The following is a 22,077-nucleotide window of genomic DNA, read 5'->3' on the forward strand; positions in this document are numbered from 1 at the left end:
GAGCTAAAAACAAATGTTTGTTTCAGTTCTATGAAGCTTTGAGTATTTTGGATCAGTAGCACTGCTGTGTTTGTTGCATCATATTGCTGTAATTGTTTATATGCTTTATATATTCTGAGCTAAGTTGATCTATAGTGTTACATCATATTCTGTAAGGATGTTATGTGTTTGTTTACTTTCTGCCCAGTTTGACCCATTTAGCAGAAGCCAGCCTGTTTAAGGCTCTGATATCTATTCTGTATGACTTAAAGCAGTTATGACATGGTCTGATTTTCTCACCCAATAAAGGAATATTTCATATATCAGTCTACTCTTCATTTTATCAGAAACAGTTATCACAGCTTGTACATTTTCTTTTTATAAATATATGTAAGCAATGAGCCAAATTTAGTAATGCCAGCATGAAGGAACAACATTTGTCTCTTATATATGATACACCTATATATGCACTGTCAAAGATACTTGTCTTTGAGTGAAGATTTAAGGTGATAAGACATATAAATAACTGCAACTTGAATCTGTACTGAAGCTCAGTATTTGACACAGAGTTCATGTTCACTGCTGTAATAGCTAATAATGATTAATATAATAACTAGAATATTGGCCATATTATATTTACATTACCAAAGTGATATGACTTTAGTCTCATGAACAACATCAGCTAATTCTTATTTACTAATTAATCTTGAAATGACTGTTCAGTACAGAAATGAAGCCCAAAAATCATGTTTTACTGTCCTGTGGTCTCAGCCTCAGATACTTATCAAATCACACAAAGCTCATGTAGAAACAAACAAACAAATGAACAAAATATGTTCTCCCTCATTTCTGTCAAACCAAGTTGTATGACACGATTCCAGCGGTTAGTATCACGGTTGCTAGGCAACCTGGGAAGCGCGACGGAGACTAGACCGTCCCATACAGACAAACTTGCCGTTTATTTTGCAAATCGAGCTCAACACTGCCCCTAGCGTCCTGGAGCACTTCCGTTGTGTTTTGGAATTTGCATGTGTTTTTGAGTTTGCAAGTGTTTTGGAATTTGTACGTGTTTTGGAATTTGCATGTGTTTTTTAGTTTGCAAGTGTTTTGGGTTTTGCAAGTGTTTTGGAGTTTGTACGTGTTTTGGAATTTGCAAGTGTTTTGGAGTTTGTACGTGTTTTGGGTTTTGGAGTTTGTACGTGTTTTGGAGTTTGTACGTGTTTTGGAGTTTGTACGTGTTTTGGAATTTGCATGTGTTTTTTAGTTTGCAAGTGTTTTGGATTTTGTACGTGTTTTGGAATTTGCATGTGTTTTTTAGTTTGCAAGTGTTTTGGAGTTTGTACGTGTTTTGGAATTTGCATGTGTTTTTTAGTTTGCAAGTGTTTTGGATTTTGCAAGTGTTTTGGAATTTGTACGTGTTTTGGAATTTGCATGTGTTTTTTAGTTTGCAAGTGTTTTGGGTTTTGCAAGTGTTTTGGAGTTTGTACGTGTTTTGGGTTTTGCAAGTGTTTTGGATTTTGCAAGTGTTTTGGAGTTTGTACGTGTTTTGGAGTTTGCGTGTGTTCTTTAGTTTGCAAGTATTTTGGATTTTGCATGTGTTTTGGAATTTGCATGTGTTTTGGAGTTTGTACGTGCTTTGTCTCTAGGGGCCACCGTACATCAGTCACATGATCACATTTAACCAATGATCGCCCTTGACGGCAGAACGCGCTGGTTACGAGCCGGGAACGAGCTCACAAAGAGCACGCGCATTTTTTGCGGTCCGGAGCTGCAGGAGAAACACAAGTTAACTCAGAGACACAGACTTACTATATTTCTTCCATACAGACTGATGCCACAAAACCAGTAAGTAGGTGTACAGCGTACACTGTAGTGTGTAGCACCCAGGAGTATTATCTTATTACGTACACGTTGGTAAGCTGTCTTGTTGCAACTGACAAACGAGCGTGCTGTGTGTGCAACAGCGCGACAAACATTACCTGTCCTTTTATTAACTGCACAAGTAGTGCTGGTCATTAGTGATGGGCAGATGAAGCCCCATGAAGCACTGAAGCTTTTCATCCAATTGGTTCACCCCAACGCGAAGCTTCATGAAGCTTCATTTGCTCTAGCAGGACACCTACTGGACGTAAAAATAATAGCTGGCATGAATTTGAAGAGTGTGGCATTTTGCACACAGCCTGTAAATGTCAACAACAAAAGGAGTGTGTAAAACATGTATATTGTAGTGATGCAGTATACTGTGTATATTTATACTGGCAGTATGGGAAATGATTATTTGGAAATGCTTAAAGTGGAAATGATCATTTACTGTGAGGTGAGGTGTGGTTGGGGTGTGGACAGTGGTTGTGCTTTTGTAACGTTGAGGTATGGACAGCTACACACTGAGGCTTTGAGCCTCAGTCCTGCCTGTTCACATTTTATTCTGTAAAAACTAAATTTTCACTGCTTTTACGACCTTTTTAGTGGGGAGAACATAGCTAGGATTTAATGATTTAACAAATCTTTTGAATCCTTTGTCCTCCACAATGCTAAATGGCTGGGAGTCCTCAATCACCATGCTGACCAGGTCTTCATCTATTTGAGATTGTTCTCCTGAGGAAAGACAATAAAGATAAAGCACAAATATAAATATCACACACGTAACTTATAACAGTTGTATAATATTGTTATATCATTTAGTAACATTACTGCATGCTATATTATCATTGCATTTGATGGCTCACCTGGTCTTGCTCCACAATCGGTGTTCCTCTTATTCTCATGCAAAGCTCTGTAGTGCCTAAGCATGGATGAGGTGTTGTTGTTATATCCCAGCTCCCTGGCACATAGCAAACACTTCACCTTGTACAAAAGTCAAGACAGCTCAACATAAATTGTATTGCACCATCAGTATCATGGAAATACATCTTCTGTAGAAATTTACATACCTTGTTGGGAGGAATAAGATCAAAATGTTCCCACACAGGGGAGGACATCCTCCTCTTCTTAGCTGGCTCCATTCTCTCCTGACTTTCTCTCCTCACTCTCATAAACCTCCAAACTGTCTCCAAACTCTCACTAACAACTCTCCATCAAACACCCACATTTTTGAATGAAGTCTGAGGGGTTTATATCGCTGTCATATCTCGCGGCAAAGTTCGAACCACTTCATGAACCAGTCACGTGGTACAGCCGGGCAGCGAGGCTTCGGACGTCATCATTTTCAGCTCCTCCCATAAATGAAGCAAGCCTCGATACGCGCTTCGCGGAAACGCCCCCTCCATTACCCGACACACGCTCCGAAGCCTCGATACAGAACGTCCCATCACTACTGGTCATAGCTGCTGGCTACCTGTGTAAGGCTGTCATGGGTCTGTAGCTCTGTCACCGTTTTAGGGAACATATTTAGTTTTAAAGTATTTAGAACATATTTAAGTAAGTTTCCGGGCTTTTCCTGCCTTTCTGGAGGGATTATATTTCACTAAAAAACGATCTAATATTCATGTCCACATAATAATTATTATAATTATAATATATTAAAAAACACACGCTGTATTTTAAAGAACATACATTAAGAAGCAGATTATATTAGATTTATATTTTAAATAAGACAAAAGTTGGATTTTACAGCAGTAAAATGATTGTATCTCTACAGTTTAAAAATGTAATAAGCTTTGCTTCTCAAAGCATTTGCTCACGATGGGGGTCAGGGCTACAGGTCGCCAGTCGTTCAATGAGGAGATGGTGGAGGATTTGGGTACAGGGACGATGGTGGCCATTTTGAAGCAGGCTGGGACTACAGACAGAGAGAGGGAAAGGTTGAAGATGTGTGTGAACACTCCAGCCAGCTGAGCCGCGCATGACTTGAGGACGCGGCCGGGAATCCCGTCCGGACCAGTAGCTTTGCGCGCGTTCACCTTCCTGAAGCACTTCCGCACATCCTCCTCAGACACAGTGTGCACACTGACGTCATCCGCGGTGCGCACACTGTCCGGTCTCATGGTGTTCGCTGTGTCGAATCTAGCGTAGAATACGTTTTCAATGTTGTTTCAACATTGGTTTTGTGTTGATATTTCAATCCTGACGATTCTGATGGTTCAGATGGAAAATCAACATCTGTTCAATGTCTCCTTGCTATCTGGGTAGTGACTCAGTTTGAAAACGACCACAAACGTCACTATGCACTAATTGCAACTTGCGTTTTGTTCGTATTTCTCCCACTGATTTGTAAGGTTTTCTTGATAATTTGCCCTCAACACAAGCTTCACAAAAAATGTCCTCCTCTTCATTTGTAAGGCTAACTCCTTTTACCAAGTTTTTTACTCTTTTCAGATTTGTAGTGTGACCTAGGCGCTGATGCCACATACTTGCTGGAACTGAAGCAGTTGACGCTCCATGACAGGTTGTGCAGTTTCCCTCAATATCCAGCTGATACAAGCCGTCAGATCTTTGTGTTCCCATTCTATGGAGAGCTCCATTCTTTCCTCTTATGTAGCAATGAGTCCTTTTGAACTTCACTGTGTTTCCCTTCTTGGCAGCAGCTCCCACTGAGAAAAGGTTCATTGATAACTTGGGAACATACAGCACATCATACATTGTGGCATCTTTTCCATTACTAACTCTGAATGACATTTTCATTGTTATGTTGCCCAGACTTAAAGCCTCAACTACTCTGCCATCACTGAGTTTTACTGTTTGTGGTTCTGAAAACTCTTGGTAGTTCTGTAGAGCTTCTTTATTCCATGTCATGTGTTTTGACACTCCTGAATCAATTAACCATTCTTCTTGTTGTGCATCACTTTTACATGACTCATTTACAACAAAAGCTCCCTCAAATGCGTCCTCTTTGTCCTTATACACCACGCTTTTAGCCTTGTGGGCCTTGTATTTCTTTTTAATGCTTGGACAATCACGCTTGATATGTCCTTCCTTCCCATATTTGTAACATCTCCATGAGTCGGAGCTGTTTGCTCCCACTGTTTTTGATCCACTCTGTTCATTTCTATGCATCTGAGATGACATCGCTGATACACTACTGGACACAGTGGTGTTGTCAGTAAGCACTCGCTTTTGTTCCTCATTTATCAAGGCTTGTTGAACAAACTGTAGTGTCAGACTGTCCATCTTTGTCTCCAAAGCAGTAACAACAGTTGCATAGCTGGGTGGCAAACTACCTAGTAGTGATGGGTCGTTCGCGAACGAAATGGCTCTTAGAGCCGGCTCTTTGACGTGAACGACGCGAGCCGGCTCCTTATCGCGAGCCGTCACGTGGGGTTTTTTTTTTTTTTTTTTTCTTTCTCTCAGCCTCTCTCTCGCACTTTTTTTCCGCTTCACTCTGCACGCGAGCCTTGTGCTTTACGCTGGGCAGAGGGGGGAGGGGCGGTAGTTACACTCAGTAGCACAGGAACAGAGCCAGAGAGAGAGAGAGAGAGAGGCAGGGACAACAACATTAGAAAGGTATAGTAATCATCCACAACTATTTTCGGTTGCAGATGATAAAGGATTCAGAAAGTTTATTCATGCAGGTCCATATGACAGAGAATATGCATGTTCTTTTAGTTTTCATATTATAATTTATATTTAATTGTGTTGTGGTTTGCAGTGTTTTGTGTTCTTTTCACTTTAAATTTGTGAAAGGAAAAAGCTGAAAATTTAAATAGTTAAAACTTGAAATGTGAATAGTTGATTTTTGTATTATATGATTTATTTATTACATTTTATGTGGAGTGAATAAATAAAAGTATATTTACGGTGGCCCCTAGAGCAGGGCTCTAGACTAACTTTTTGACATGGGCGCACCGGTACGCCTAACTTTAAAAATTTAGGCATACCGGCACAAAAGTTAGGCGCACTCAAATTTTTCAACCGCATCGCTTAACACCGCAGTTTTACATGTGCACTTTCTTTGGGGGGGGGGAAGTCCATACAGACAATATTAATTTCTAAATTATTAACTAACAAACTTGTGCTTAAAGTGCTTTGTCAATATTGTAGAAAATGTTAAAAACTTAATCATCATCTTGGCCTCCTCTGACGACCTGTTTGCTGCTGTCTGCTGCTGAAAGGCCGTGGGGAGAGGGGACACTTGGGCAGTGCATTTACTGCAGCATATAATGTGTTTTCTGGATACACTGTGCTTTTTCAGCATTCAAATATTGATGGCACCGTGTCAGAGCACTGGCTATGAATTTCAGACAGATCAGGCCTTAACTTAACAAAAAAGTTAAGTTCTTTTCATCTTTTCTTATTACCCACAGCTACAGTACATCCACTTCTCTCAGGCCTAGGCTGCTCACTAGGGCTGAGTATCATCACTGATTTCTATAATCCATTCAATTCCGGTTCTCAAAGTCCTGATTTGATTCAATTTAGCCTCAGACAGTCAGAAATATTATAATTCTGATCATTTATCAGTACTGATACACATGAGACTTCATCAGAATTGTGAAAATCACAGCAGATGCCTTTGTGTGAAAGTAACTGAGAATAAAACACAGGAAAACATGAAGGAGATTTTCCTGGTCTGGCTTTTTATAGCAGATAACCTTAAAAATATTCTGCAATTTTGCATAATTTTAAGAAATTTAAATTTCTTCAGTATTGAACAGCAGAAATTAGGCTTTCTTGTCCGAGGTCATTTAAGTGAAAAAAGAAAAAGCGCTGTAAACAACGCTAGACTGGTGGGTAATAAGCGAATGAATAATGCAGAAAACAGATTTGAGACGGGAAACTGTTCCTGAAGTACAGAGAGAGAGAGAGCTGTGCAGGAAGTGTGATTTTTATCGTGGTGGAAGCAAAACAGCAAAAGTCAGAGGGAATTCATGACGACATTGATCAAATGTGAAGCGCAGTTTGCTGCTTCTTTTGCTGCAGGCTCGGTGAATTTTGGTTGGAGAGAGGCAAAACCTGCAGCTCAGAATCAGCGCAAAAAGACGTAAACACAGCGCGGACCCGAAGAATCGCTAAGCTCCGACAGCGTGTCCGTGTTCAGGCCGTCGGGTGAGAAAGCCGAGAAAGACGAAGCTGATTCTGATGTGTTGGGTCCGCTCCGTGTTTAGGTCTTTGTGTGGAATCCGTTAATGAATTGATATCGCTTTATTCAAGCTACTCACCTCTCTCTTCCACCTGCACTTTCAACTGGACCACGGCCAATCAGAGAGGTCCCGCCCCTGACTATCTCTGATTGGTTTAGTCCACGATAGGGGCATAATGTGTGTCTGTTGTTGACCACACGGAGAGTTACAGAGATTTTTTTTTTGTTACCGGAACAGTTGGTCGCACCTGTGCGACCAAATATTTATTTTTAGTCGCACCACTGAAAAATTTGGTCGCATTTGCGACCAAATTGGTCGCACTCTAGAGCCCTGCCCTAGAGACAAAGCACATACAAACTTCAAATCACGTACGAACTCTGAAGTAGAGCAGGGCGATATGGCCAAAAATATTTATCACGATATATATTTGAAAATTTGCGATAACGATATAACCGACGATATAATTGATGCGAGACAAAATACAACTCCACAACATTACTAGCGCAAAAAGACAACCTTCCATTTATATTCACTTAAACAAGAAGCTGGTTTTTATGTACATTAAAGCTTTATAAAAATGTAACAGTACAAATGCAAATTCCTTGCTGAAAGTTTAACCAAAAGGCATTTCCACTAGAAATGGGCTGACATGTCCTGAGCATAACCATGTATAATATCCACTTAAGTTAAAAAGAGGTGCTTTGCAACATTAAACTGCAGTGTGCAGTACGCATTTTTCAGACCATAAGGTGCACGGGATTATAAGGCACATTAAGCGAAACAAAGCAGTCAGATAAATCAAACTTTATTAAACTCATTCTTCTTGCTTCCTCCATTTCTGTACCATTGATTCCTTAATGTTGAATTCTCTGGCAGCTGCTCTATTCCCATGTTGTTGCAGTATATTAATGACTAACCTCGTATTGTGGATGGATTATCTCAGTTGTTCTCCTGACTGAAGTTTGGTCCGTTTACAGCATCCTGCCATGCGATTGCATTTGTCTCTAACCATGAAGAACCTTCACGTTAACTTTTATAAGTGGAAAAGTGTTAGTGTTCGTCCTCCAGCTTCACTGTTTATGTTATGCTAACATAGCTGTGTCGCTAGCGATCACGTAGCACATCATTATATACCAGCTAGCCCAACTTCAGTAGCCCTACAAACGTCACTGCTGTTTAGTTTCCTGTCTTCATTTATGTTGCAAGTGATAGCAGAGGTGTACGTTTGATTTTTTTCAGAAATCTCTCAGTCAGAACATGCAATATCATGCTTAGGTAACTAGCGAAACTAGCGAGCTAACTTCCGCTAGCTTCCTGCTAACTTCTAACTCCGTTAAATGTAATAACTTTTGTTTTCATGGATGCCTGGAAGTTAAACTTCATAGTTACACCTGGTAAAGCAGCAATGCTGATCGTTTTATTAAAGATGAAAGAATTTAGACAGTTTTTAACTCTAAGTGATGCTGCAGTGTTGTTTGACCTGAAGAATACGGAGTTTAGGACCCAGATTACTCCCAGATTTAAGAGCATCTTAGTCCGACAAATACGACAATAACAACGGCCGCTTGCATGTTCTGCAAAAAAATGTGCTTTGTTGTGTATCTGACGGACAAACACCAAACCAGTTCCACATCACGGAAGTTGCACCATTTTTACAAACCAATTCTGGATCATCTGTTTCACTCAACAATCGGCCATGTGCGTATGAAAACAAAGGCACTGCGCATGCGTGTTTTACTCCCATTCTATCGCGATATTTCATTTTCCTATCGTTGCCTAACATTATACCGGTATTACCGTGAACGGTATAATATGGCCCAGCCCTACTCTGAAGCATGTACAAACTCCAAAACACGTAAAAACACGTACAAACTCCAAAACACGTACAAACTCCAAAACACGTACAAACTCCAAAACACGTACAAACTCCGAAGCACGTAAAAACACGTACAAACTCAGAAGCACGTAAAAACTCAGAAGCATATAAAAACTCAGAAGCACATAAAAACTCAGAAGCACATAAAAACTCAAAACACGTACAAAAGACAACAGAAGTGCTCCAGGATGCTGGGCGCAGTGTTGAGCCTTTGTTATCTTGTGGCTACACAAGCCAGCAAGTACCAACGACCGGATTTGGTGTGTGGTAATAACAGGTAAATGAACTTTTTTTTAAATTATTTGAATATATATATGAGTGCCTGTGTATAAATACACAAACAATACACACATGCTTTCAATTGTGTAATTTAAGTGATCTAGTAGCTCTGCTTTGGAAGTTCAGTTCATGCTAGAAATGTGTTTTGGAGTTTGTACGTGTTTTGTCTCTAGGGGCCACCGCATATATTTATATATAAACATATATAAATAAAACCACTTTTTACGTTAGTAATTCCTTTTGTGCATAATTTTATATTATTGTTAATAATAAATTAATTAAAGCAACAAAACAACCTGAAGAGCCGGTTCGGAGCCGAAAGAGCCGGCTCTTTTTAGTGAGCCGAACCGAAAGAGCCGGATCTCTAAAAAGAGCCGGAAATCCCATCACTACTACCTAGAAGGGTGACAATTAGGGCTGGGACAACGCGTCGACGTAATCGATTACGTCGACGCAAAAAATACGTCGACGTAAAAAAATCTGCGTCGATGCGTCGTCACTTTCAAAAAAAGACATGGCGGCAGCGAGTAGCGGAATCATGAGTGAGGCAGTTGCAGTCAACTTAAATCACTCCACCCGAACACGCAGTTCTACAGTATGGGGATATTTTAACAGAAAAGGAAGTGATTCAGTCGTTTGCCGGCTTTGTGAGGTGGAAATGGCCTATCATAAAAGCACGACGGCTATGCACCAGCACCTCAAACGACGGCATCCAGGAGCAGCTTCTGCAAAGGACAAACCACCGTAAGTTTTCAACTTTTTTACTAACGCTAGTTTTTACCCGTTAATTCATCCAGACACCCCCCCGTAGACGTACACTCACTCATAGACACAGATAAACACCCAACCTCCGTAAATGCAAAACTCATTTAAGCTGCTGAGCAGTAACATATAGCAGCTGCTGTTGTTATTGGGGGTTTTTTTGTGGCCCATGCTGGCAAAATGAGTCTGAATGCACGCAGGCTGATTATCAGAATCGGCGAAAGACAAAAATGTGAGACAGCGAATTGGCCGCAGGAGAAATGTTAACAAGGATAATGCACCACCTGCTAAACGTAGCCGTCGTGGACACTGTTACAACATTGTTAAAGTGCTTGCAAAAGCAAAATGACAATGAACTCTTGATTTGTCAAATTTAATGTGTTTCATCCTATTTGAATGCTGTTTTTATACATTATGCTTCTCCAGCTTGATCTTATAAGTCAAAGTTATGCCATCTAATGACTAGAAAGCAGTGCACCAGTAAAGGTGCCATCAGCTATGGCTGTTTAAACATTATCTTTTCCAGCCATCATGATTACTGCATATCATATGTTCAACATTGGGGATTATTATTAACCTCTTACTGTTATGCTATGAAAGCACATGGCATAACAGTGTGTGTGTATCTATCTATCTAGCTCAACCAGATCCTTATCAAATTATTTTGATATTATGCTTTCCATATAATTATTTTGTAATTATTCGAATTCATCTGTGTGCTGTGTGTGATTTATGATTTCAGGAATAAACAGAAAAGTCTGGAGGACTACTGTCAGAGAAGAAGTACACCATGCACCCCCCAGGAGGTGGCTGTACTTACTGAGAGCGTCTTAGCTATGATTTTAAAAGACAAGAGACCACTTGCTGTGGGTGAGGGATTCAAAGAAATGCTGACCACTTTCCAACCAGGTTACACTCTGCCGTCTAGGCGTCATTTTACAAGCATGATGGAGAGAAAGTATGAAACTTCAGTGGAGAAACTAAGGAATGAACTAAAAAAAGCCACATCCAAAATCTCCCTTACCACTGATGCTTGGACAAGTCTGGTCACAGAGTCCTACTTAGGGGAAACTTGTCATTTCATTATTTGTTCAAAGACGCCATTGCTGCTGTTTGTATATTATTAATTTTTTGCTATGATTTCCTTTGTTATATTTGTTTTGCAAAACATTTAATTTTTTGTTAAAAACAGAAGATTGTAGTACAATGTTATTGTGGATTTTGTTTTGTGAAGGAAGAGCACTTTTTGGCAGAAAGCAAAGTGAATATTACATTTTGTTTGTTTAAAGACACCATTGTTGCTATTTATTTGAAATGTTTTGTTAACTTTTCTTTAATTTTATATATGTTTGCACATTTCATTTCTTGTTAAATGCTATCTCTATTGTATTGATTGTATGACCTCTACAACTTTATTTTGCAATTTTTTTATTTTTTATTAAAAGGTCTTCAAATGAATAGATTTGTGTTTTTCATTTATATACATAAATTAATAAATGTGAAATTGCTATACAAGTCAAATAATGGGGAAAAAAATCGTTAATCGAATCGAATCGGATTGAAAAATGAATCGTTAGATTAATCGATGCATCGAAAAATTAATCGCTAGATTCATCGATTAGGAAAATAATCGTTTTGCCCAGCCCTAGTGACAATTTGATCTTCCTCTTCAATTACAGAACCTATTGCCCCTAGCTGATCAGTAAGTTCCTTCATCCTCTTTAAATGATCATTGAGATGTTCTCCTTCCTTCATTTCACACCGGAAGTACTTCTTCAGAAATAGCTTGTTAGCAACAGTATCTCTTTCAAACTGTGCTTTTAGCATCTCCCATGCTTCTTTGGGGGTCTTACAGTTTGTTATCAAGTACAATTGGGGTGTACTTACATTCAGTACCAGCACTGAAAATGCCTTTTCTTTCTTCCGTTCAAATTCAGCTCGTGCTTGGGCATTAGCATCCGCAGCTAACTGCTCCGTCTCCTGTACCATACCCCACAGTCCTTTTGCCTTCAACAGGTGCTCCAGTTGAAATTTCCACGTTGCCCAATTCTCCGGTCCGCTCAGCTTGTCAATAAACAGTCTATCTTCCATTGTGAATCCCACAATTCTGTTTATGACTCCCAAAAGAAACGTGTTAGCAGCTTCCCTTGGCGACCTCTGGGCCCATAACCTGATGTTTTTAACGAACACCTTTTGAGTGTAATGCACAGACACACCAACAGAGGGCAGTAATATCCCTTCAACATACATTGTAAAATTACTATTACAACACATTTATCTTGTGGTAGATCCTTGGCTTCATCCTTGCTTACGCTAACTTTCTGTCGAGCTGCAGAGGCCCCACTGGTGCTTTGAGAGCAGCCCGGCTGAGGGGGTAAGGCTGCAGGGTTGCCATCTTGCCCAGAAGAAGAATGAGCGGAAGCAGATTCTTTAGCTGCAACAGAAGGGGTAGTTGTAGCAGTAGCTGAGGGTGAAGCGCTAACGGCGGAGGATTCTGTACAGTGAGGCAGGGGTTCAGATGGAGTTTTACCCCTTGTGACAGGAGTGGAGAAATCCTGGCTTTCATTAGCAGCAGGATGAATGCTCTGAGAAGAACTAGCCTGGGATGAGGCATCTTTGCTGGAAAAATAAAATACAAAAGCAATATGAGCAATGCTTTGTCACACTGGCAGAGAGGAAAGTCTGCACAGTTTTAAGATCACTCCTCTAAACTTAAAAATTTAAATGCATAAAATGGACAGCAGAGCAATAATTTTTTTTTAGTTCAGTGTTAGGCTTACTTTGGTTGGCTATGGTCATTGCCTATTCCATTAGCAACAGGAGCCGTAGACGTCAAACTGCCATGATCTGATGTGGCCAAAATAAATAAAAGAAATATTAATATAATATAATATTAACCATGACAAAGCATCAACATTATAACATTAGGTTATAATAATACATTTTCTACAAGAAAAGTGGGAATAAACATGTCTACATTATTAAATAATGATGGGAAAAGTTCTACTGAAGGAATAAGCCTAGAATGTTTAAAAATACCGATGTTTACTCACTTGATGTAGAAGAGGACATATGCCTGCTGGTTGAGAACGGTCCTAATGTCACTGACTGACACGGACGAGTCATTCATCTGAAACCACTGCAAATTGCTGGCCTGTGAGACAGAATGAGAGAGATGTGACACAGCAGATTCAGTTTCTGAATTGAATTTGAGCTAAAAAGAAGAATCTTATGGTTATATAGGGGTCTTTTTTTTTTTTTCTTTCTTTCAATGCATACAAAGTATTTTTCTCTGTTTGCATTCAGTTTTCTGCTTAAATGTGTTGTTTATGGTGTGTGTTTGTTTGTACTAAGCAACAGCAGCATTCAAACAGATTCGGGCACAGCCAGTACCTTAATATAGCAGAAATAGTGTCCAGCATGACAACTCAATCCAGAGTGAACCAGCACAGCATACAGCCTGTAGAGCTGGGGCTCCCCGTGGGACTGAGACATGAAGGGCCGCAGATCCAGATGCTCCAAATACTTCACATCCTGATGACCACCACACAAAGAATTTCAAACATTACATGCAAATATCCTGTTTTATAATAAAACAAAGCATCTGTCATGTATCTTTATGACTTAAGCAGACACTATTGGCCATTTGACTTTGTGATTTTGCCTCCACTGAAGTCTGCAAAGCGTTTGAGTGAGAGGGTGAGCACATTGGCGCTGCGATGGATTGTGAATCTTTTTGAGGCCGTTACCATTTTTTTGCACCTGAAGGAAACAAACATTCATCATGGTTTGGCATCTCTTTGACTTACTTGGTGCATTTGTAAGCATTTTCGCCATCCAGCTGTTCTGGCTTGACAAACTGCTTCAGAGCTTTGGAGACATTTGGAGCAGTCTATATGAACAGAGAGAGAGAGGAAAAACCTCACACTCCATAATGCAGAGAATACATAGTAGCAACGTCACTTTGAATGTTGTCCAATTACCTTAATTTCCAGAGTGATATCCAGAAAAGGGTCAAATGTATCTGAGACAGCTTTGCAGTTTAAACGTTTAACAGAAACAGAACTCAGTGCTATGAGTATCACACAAGCTGTAAGACATAAAAAGACAAATAAAAGAAAAATAAATCAAACCTTAAAAAACAGTGACTTACCTCTGGATCTTAGGTACCCGCCAAACACTTGATGGATGAAAGAGGTTGCCTGCGTTTGCCTGTCCAATCTATAATAAAAAGATAAAGCACAAAAGTTAACTAATAAGGACAGTGCAACAATTAACTGATTGACCATTTATTTTTTAGCATTTTGGAACCAGACGATCACTTTACAGTATTCAAGTAGCAGAAAAGACAATAGGAGGAATTGGAGCACGATTAATTACTTAAGAGGCCATCTGCTGCTACACGGGAAGAATTGATTTGATGAGAATTGACACTTTAGGTTCTTAAAAAAATAAATTAATTAATAAATTATTTTTAGGAGTCTAACAAGAAGCACAACACTCAGCCCAGTGCATCTGTTAAACGTGTAGTTTTGGTTAAATGTGCACATAGACTTCGAAGCTCTATAGTAACACATAGAAAAACCTGGATTTTCTGAATTTTGCTGCTGCAATAATAGCACGAATGCCATTAGGGTGAATAAGAGATGACCTGAGGGGTTGAGTGCTCCTGCTCAAACTGCTTACCCTGTTGGCTCAGAAGAAATCTATCTGATTGTTAAGTGATGACGTGACGAATCCTACTTCCGGGCCTAAAGTAGTCTGCGTTTAATATGGCTTTTGTGTTGTTAACATGTTTAATGTTTTGTATTTTCTTCTATTTGATCTCAAAAAGCTCCTAAAACAGTCAGTGATCCCCGTTGACCTCCCTCGGCTTTTATTACCGCTAATCATTTATTTAAGCTCAGTTTTTAAAACCTTAGGATGTAACTACAGCCCAGCCCATGCAGCAGTATATGAATGACTAACCTCGTATTGTGGATGGATTATCTCAGTTGTTCTCCTGGCTGAAGTTTGGTCCTTTTACAGCATCCTGCCATGCGATTACATTTGTTCCTGACCACCGAGAACACTCACGTTAACTTTTATCGAGTGGAAAAAAGTTAGCTTGTTTATATTATGCTAACATAGCTGTGTCGCTAGCGGTCACGTAGCACATCATTATATACCAGCTAGCCCAACTTCAGTAACCCTACAAACGTCACTGCTGTTTAGTTTTCTGTCTTCATTTATGTTGGAAGTGATAGCAGAGCTGTACGTTTTAATTTGTTTCCAAAACCAAATTTGTGTTTTGGAATTTGCATGTGTTTTTTAGTTTGCAAGTGTTTTGGATTTTGCAAGTGTTTTGGAGTTTGTACGTGTTTTGGAATTTGCAAGTGTTTTGGATTTTGCAAGTGTTTTGGAATTTGTACGTGTTTTGGATTTTGCAAGTGTTTTGGAATTTGTACGTGTTTTGGATTTTGCAAGTGTTTTGGAGTCTGTACGTGTTTTGGAGTTTGCATGTGTTTTTTAGTTTGCAAGTGTTTTGGATTTTGCATGTGTTTTGGAGTTTGTACGTGTTTTGGAGTTTGCAAGTGTTTTGGAGTTTGCATGTGTTTTTTAGTTTGCAAGTGTTTTGGATTTTGCATGTGTTTTGGAGTTTGTACGTGTTTTGGAGTTTGCATGTGTTTTTTAGTTTGCAAGTGTTTTGGATTTTGCATGTGTTTTGGAGTTTGTACGTGCTTTGTCTCTAGGGGCCACCGTACTTTCTAGTATCAGCTGATGTTTGAAACATGAAGATGAAACCAGGAGATGTCCTTACTGAATCATCAGAGCTGAACAGATGATGGAGAAACAGGTTTACCTTTTAGGTGACATGAATGAGTTGAAGGGAAGTTATGAACTGTTTCTGAGAGACAAATAACACCAGGATCCTTTTCTACAGCTGACAGCTGGCAACTGTGCAGGGGCGGGTCTAGCAAAACTTTGTCAGGGGGGCCAGGTAGGGCATTAACAGGGAATCTTACAACCAAAGTTTTCATCTGATGTAAAATGTATAGAAATCATACATATACTAACAAGACAGTGTACATCACTGTTACAACAGCGTTTGTTTTCATTCAAAGGCTTTATGGCTTTTCCTATAATACCTGGCCAATTTTATGTTTCTTTAAGCAAGTTCTTCATGACTGAGCCAAGTGTCCTCTTTTTTGGAAATCAAAATATGGTCACCCTACTTTAGATGCCACTAAAAGCGAAAACATTTAAAGCAGGGGTCCCCAATCCCAGTCCACAAGGGCCGGTGTCCCTGCAGGTTTTAGATCTCACCCTGGGTCAACACACCTGAATCACATTGATTAGTTCATTACCAGGCCTCTGGAGAACTTCAAGAGGTCATTTAGCCATTTACATCAGCTGTGATGGATCAAGCACACATCTAAAACCTGCAGGGACCGGCCCTTGCGGACTGGGATTGGGGACCCCGATTTAAAGTGTCGGCTTTTTAAAAATGAAACCTTAATAAAATATATGAGAGACATGGTGCCCGAACATATAGTTTGAACCTCGATAAGCCAGTTTTCTTTATCACAATATCATTCTGTGACATTATTGTGGAGAAATTTTGATCCACTCTTCTACACTCCACAATATTGCTTCAGTTCACCAAGGACCTGTACAGTTTGAGATGTAGACATCAGGTGTTTTGCCGTTTTTTCTGAACATTGCACCATTTGGCGTTGGGATAAATTTGCTGGGAAATCCTCTCCTGAGAGGTGTAGCATTTTGTTAACACACACCTGAGTGCTCTATGCTGACGCTCAGTCATATATCAGGCCCGGGATAAAGACAACATATGTTCTGTTTTTAATTATTAGTCTCTTCTAAGTCTAAAAAGGGAAACCCTTCTTAAACAGGAAGAGTAGTGGAGGTACCAAGGAAATATAAAATATAGGGTTCTAAAATATAATTTATTTCACATAAAAACCGTCGAGCTGCTCAGTCCCTCCCGACATAGTCCTTAAGTCTGTGACGTACCGCCGCTGCCACCTGACGTCTCTCCCCAAAGCGTTTCTCCCCATCCACAAATCCACAAATCAGTGGAAGTGTGGAAGGTGTTCTAACAAAAGTTTTCTGAGACGTGACCAGAGGGAAGAAAACTATTTAGAAATTGTGGAAAAGTTTGAAGTCAGTATGTATGTATGTATGACCCATGGCTATTGAGCGCTGAAAATCAGAAGCCTTTGTCACATAAGCAAGAATGAAAAAGAAACACTGAAAGTAGTAAGAAGGGTGAGGAACAAGTCCACTGTATGTGATCTGTTTCAGCGAGGGAGTTCATGTTAACATTTAACATGCTAACTGAGCAAGAGGAACTGACCTGAAAGATAGGATCATCGCCAACCTGGAAACTTGGACCCTCGGTAGCCGGTTACCAAGATTATGTGAAGTAATCTTGTAGAAGTAACCACCACCCTCTGAGGGTCTACTAGAGGAGGTCAATACAGCACTACAGACAATCGAGGAATCCAGTATGGAGGCACTAATCATGGCAACACAGAAACAAGCTCTAAGGACAAGATCCACAGAGGCTGGGGTCTATCACACCAGGCAAGACCCCAGGTGCAGGCTGTGTTAAGATGCCTCTGAGACAATCCAGCACATAACAGGAGGGTGTAAGATGCTAGCAGGCAGGGCATACATGTAAAGCTATAACCAAGTGGTCAGCGTAGTACACAGGACCATCTGTGGAGTGTATGGCCTGGAAGTCCTGAGGTCAAAATGGGTGGTCAAGAATGACTGAGCTAAGATTCTGTGGGACTCCTAGATACAGACGGACAAAATGTTGGTGGCTAACCAATCGGACATAGTGGTGGTAGACAAGCGAAGAAGAGCCCAGGAACAACACCTGAGATCTCTGTCCAGAAGACTGCAGTCCTAGGAACAGCTAAGATTCTGTGCAGGACCCGTAAGCTCCTGAGCTTGAAGGATAGATCGAATATATATTTAAAACTTGCTATATAAGGCTTTGATAGATGTCTTATTGAGACGTTGGATGTCTACAAGACTGAGTCAACTGCTTTTAAAATAAAGTTGTGTTTTTACTGTATTACCTGTACTGTGTTTCTGAAATCTGGCCCCTGACATATTCCCTTCATGAAATAATAATTAATAAAAACTAAAACTAATAGAAACTGAACTAAAACGAAACATTTTCAAAAAAAAAGAAAAAAGAAGCTAAACTGAAATGAGAAAACTCACTCTAAAAACTAACTGAAACTAAACTCAATAAAAGCGAGTCTAGAGAAAATAAAAACAAATTTATTACAAATACAGACGTCCTGTATAAGAAGGGCCAGAGTCGACCCCACCTGCTGAGGAGACTGAGGTCCTTCGGAGTCTGCTGGACTCTGTTAAGACCATTCTATGATACTCTGGTAGCATCTGCCTTTTTCTTTGCAGTGGCCTGCTGAGGGAGCGGATGCACGGACAGGGACAGGAGCAGGATTGACAAACTGGTGCAGAGGTCTAGCTCTGTGCTGGGATGTGCTCTGGAGTCTGTGGAGGTGGCGAGAGGAGGATGTTAGTAAAGCTGACATCCATCATGAACAACCCACATCACCCTCTGCATGAATCTGTGAGTGTGCTGAGCAGTTCCTTTAGTCCCTTGCTGCAGGAAGGAGCGCTTTCACAGATCATTCATCCCAACAGCAACTCCTCAATCACAATGTCATGAGTCACTGGACATTGTTGACATCCACGGTCACACTTCATGCATGTGTATCATCCATATGTATATTTATTGTGTACATGTGTGTGTGCGTGTACATATTTATACTTTTAGATATCTATTACTTACATAGTAATAGTAACAACTCTCTATCCATAATCACGTACAGTGTATGCTACTGTTGGATATAGTGTTTACTTATTTTGTATTTTTTGTACTTTTCTTCTGCCATCTGTACCTGAGCTGAGGTAACACAAATTTCCTCACCGTAGGATCATTAAAGTCTTATGTTAAGATTACAAAACTATAAGACCTAAGACCTTGAGCTTGTCATCCACAGGCCTAGTTTGAGTTTTCAATCCTATGGAGATGACACAAGCTTTACAGCTCTTTAACCTCAGTAACAATCTTAAACTCAACTTCCTGTGTTTCTATGTTGCTAAATATGAATAAGAGTGACGTAATAGTTGTCAGCTTAATCTGGCATCTAGCACACTCACAGCTACATACCTGAGCTCTATGTCTATAAAGCTGTATAGTTTTAAAAACCTCAGTATAAATAAGCATGTCAGTTCAGGTGTCAAGTTTTGTTTCACACAGTTAAAGAGACTTAGTAAAATTAACTCAAACGAAAAGAAATCTAGAGTCAGTACATACTATTGAATCTCATACACCATCTTGATTGAAAAATCCAGCAGCCACACATAGTAACATTGTGTGGTTTTTCTAAAATGTTTTGTTATATTAATTATGTTTCTCTTTCTTTGAGTTACCTGGGTTTGGGCGGTGGCTGTTTCCTGTCTGGGCAAAAGGCGTGGCTGAGGACTCTGGGGACAAAATGCCTGCTCAGCAGGACCAACCATGGGCTTACCAGGAGCAGGGGTGTTTAGGGTTTAGTTAGGTTATTCTGTGCTTAGTGTGTGTTTTTGTTTCCCCCCCTATTGTGTTCAAATGGTTTGGCCAAATCATTATAAAAGCTACCCTCATTAGGTCAGTTTGTGAGTTAAGTTGTGTCTCACTTTGTTTTTTAAGTTTTTGGAAATTACTTTTTGTAGAGTTATATTTAGTTGACCTGTTTTATGGGCCTGCTAAGTATGGTTTTGAATTTTGTTAATTTTGGACTTTTTGAGGGTTAAAATAAAGAAAACCCTTTTTGAAGATATTTTTTTGCCTGTGTCCTCTTTGCTTTGGCAGGGTACAGGGTACACTATATCACTGCCTGTGGAAATGTGAAGAGATCCAAAAATTTTGGAGCTCTGTGTTAAAATATATCTCTCAGATCACAACTTCTCCTGTACCTAGGGTTGCCAACTCCCTGAAAAATAAATAAGGGACACCTCGTGGCCAGGGCCGGGCGACCCAGTTGTCTTCACCCTTCCCAGTGTGGTGAATTTTCTAGCTCTTTTTTTGTGTGTGAAATTATTTTTTTAACCATTTGACTTGAAGTTGATTTAAGTAGATGCATATTCTTTGTGATATGAACACATGTGAAACAAATGATCATTTAGCCATTTATTTTTAGCTCAAAATGACAACATTAACACAGTAAAACAGGTCTCTTTCTTAAACAGAAGCCTGTCATGCTTAACTTTTGAGAATATAAGTAAATCTTTCTTTAAAAGCACTCTGTCCTGCTTAACTTAAAATAATAGAAAACAATAGAAAGAAAAATATTCTTGTAACAGTGCACATTTAGTGCATTTAGTACAATTGGCTTCAGTTGAGGTATTATTTCAGCTTTTCTAATGCTAATCAGCTGCTCCTGTTTGTAAACCCGCTTGTTCCCATGATTACGCATCATAACTCATCATCATTATTCATCTATGTATTACTTTTATGTATTAGTCATCAATTTGTTGTAATCATCTATCCTTGCAGTTGTTTATTACACAAAATAAATTATATTATCACACTTCTGGCCACATAGCGCTGATATTCACTGCACATGCCCATATTAACTTTTTCCAGCCAGGTGTTTTCCTTTTCCCATTCTTCCCTTTCTCTGAGGGGAACAAACATTGCTGCTCTAATGCTGGGCTCACACTGTGCGATTTTTGGCCCATTTTGAGCCGATTTTTGAGTGATCGGACCGATTTTGGCCTTCATCGTGCGTCGTGTAGTATACGTGGGGTAACGAGAAGTGATTAACACCTCACGACCAGCTCCCGATCATCAATCGCTCGTGAGCCGCTCACACTGCTCGCGCGCAAACGTAAACGTTGGTGAAAAAGATGGAGCAGCACGGCTGTGCAGCGTGTGATCTGGACACAAGCGATGGAGGCACAACTTGTAGAACTTTGGAAAGCTCATCCGAGCCTTTTCGATGTGGCATCACAAAATTATCACGACCACAACAACCGTGAAAATAGTTGGATTTACACTACTGCTCAATCACAGCTGCCTGATCAATGTTTTTCATTAGCAATTTAGCAAAGTTGATGGTAGTGGTGGTGTGTCTGTGTGAGTGAAAGACAGAGAGAGAGCGCGACAGATTTTCTGTTATAACCTTCATGTTATGGAGGCACAGTGTGAGCACTCAGGTCGCATCAGAGCATCGGGCGGTATAGTGTGAGAGTACATCGTGACATACCAACTTCTAACCCCTGCGAGTCAATCGTGCAGTTTGAGCAGGAGCTGAATAACGTGACTGAAAAAAATCGCACAGTGTTTGCCCAGCTTTAGGTGTACTGTCATCCGAGACTTGCACCGCAGAGTCGGCGTTTGTTCCCCTGTTGGCCATGCTTCTTGTTGTGGTCATCTGTTGTCTTCCGGTATTTTCTCCGCAAGCGACCTTTCCTCGACCAATGAGATGAGCGGTAATCTGAATTGTCATACTCGAATTGTCATAAGTGTGCTGTCAGCTCATTGGTCACAAAGCAGGAGAGGGGCTGGGAATTATGTTTTCAAACAAAGTGTTAATTCCATAAACATTTATAGACTACTTTTGATTCTCACTGTATTACGGGACAAAGTGCGTCCCTTATTAGCTCAATACGGGACGTGTACTTTTGTTTCGAAATACGGGACAATTCCGTATTTTAAGGGACGGTTGGCAACCCTACCTGTACCGCTTTGCCCTAAGTTATGCATTTTAGGCTTGTATCCAGATGACTGTACCCTGTCTTGTGAGGAAAGAAAAATGGTCGATCTTTGTTTGTTACAGGCCAAACGCTGTATCGCCTTATGCTGGAAGAATGTTGGTTGCCCCTCTTTTAACCACTGGTTAAATAACTTAACATCGAGTTTAGCTCTTGAGAAACTGACCTATATTGTTAGAAAGAAGGCTTCTGAATTTTACAACATCTGGAAGATATTTTTGGATCTACTGAGGAGTGGGGATGTGGGGGGGGGGGGGGGCGTGGGGATGTGGGGGCGGTGAGTGAATAAGACAACTAGATAATGGTGTAAAATTATGATATTATTTTATGCCATGTTATACCCCTAATTAAAGATTGTGA

At 40.1% G+C, this 22,077-nt stretch overlaps 1 protein-coding gene and 1 long non-coding RNA gene across 5 annotated transcripts; one reads left to right on the top strand and one right to left on the bottom strand.

Moving 5' to 3' along the window:
* Positions 1 to 1,247: 1,247 nt before the first annotated feature.
* Positions 1,248 to 20,531, top strand: LOC309717762. 2 transcript variants are annotated; one of them, XR_014279808.1, is made up of 2 exons: positions 1,248 to 1,824; positions 18,352 to 20,531. It is a non-coding gene; the product is annotated as an uncharacterized lncRNA (long non-coding RNA). The 2 variants fall into 2 exon arrangements; XR_014279809.1 differs by lacking the exon at positions 1,248 to 1,824 and adding an exon at positions 3,644 to 5,418.
* LOC309717761 (ubiquitin carboxyl-terminal hydrolase 17-like protein 6) lies at positions 11,223 to 15,401 on the bottom strand. 3 transcript variants are annotated; one of them, XM_082552574.1, is made up of 6 exons: positions 14,066 to 15,401; positions 13,896 to 13,945; positions 13,722 to 13,804; positions 13,564 to 13,674; positions 13,306 to 13,446; positions 11,223 to 13,066 (listed from the first exon to the last, which is right to left on the bottom strand). In XM_082552574.1, exons 3-6 carry the CDS (start codon positions 13,728 to 13,730, stop codon positions 12,962 to 12,964), a joined length of 366 nt encoding a protein of 121 aa, XP_082408700.1. In that variant the 5' UTR covers positions 13,731 to 13,804; positions 13,896 to 13,945; positions 14,066 to 15,401; the 3' UTR covers positions 11,223 to 12,961. The 3 variants fall into 3 exon arrangements, 2 of the variants coding, with proteins under 2 accessions (XP_082408700.1, XP_082408701.1); XR_014279807.1 differs by having other exon boundaries at positions 11,223 to 13,446; positions 13,564 to 13,804; positions 14,066 to 14,133; positions 14,881 to 15,398; XM_082552575.1 differs by lacking the exon at positions 13,564 to 13,674 and having other exon boundaries at positions 14,066 to 15,385.
* Positions 20,532 to 22,077: the final 1,546 nt, after the last annotated feature.

Source organism: Aulonocara stuartgranti (assembly GCF_965226115.1).
Source record: "Aulonocara stuartgranti genome assembly, chromosome: 11".
Classification (NCBI taxonomy): domain Eukaryota; kingdom Metazoa; phylum Chordata; class Actinopteri; order Cichliformes; family Cichlidae; genus Aulonocara; species Aulonocara stuartgranti.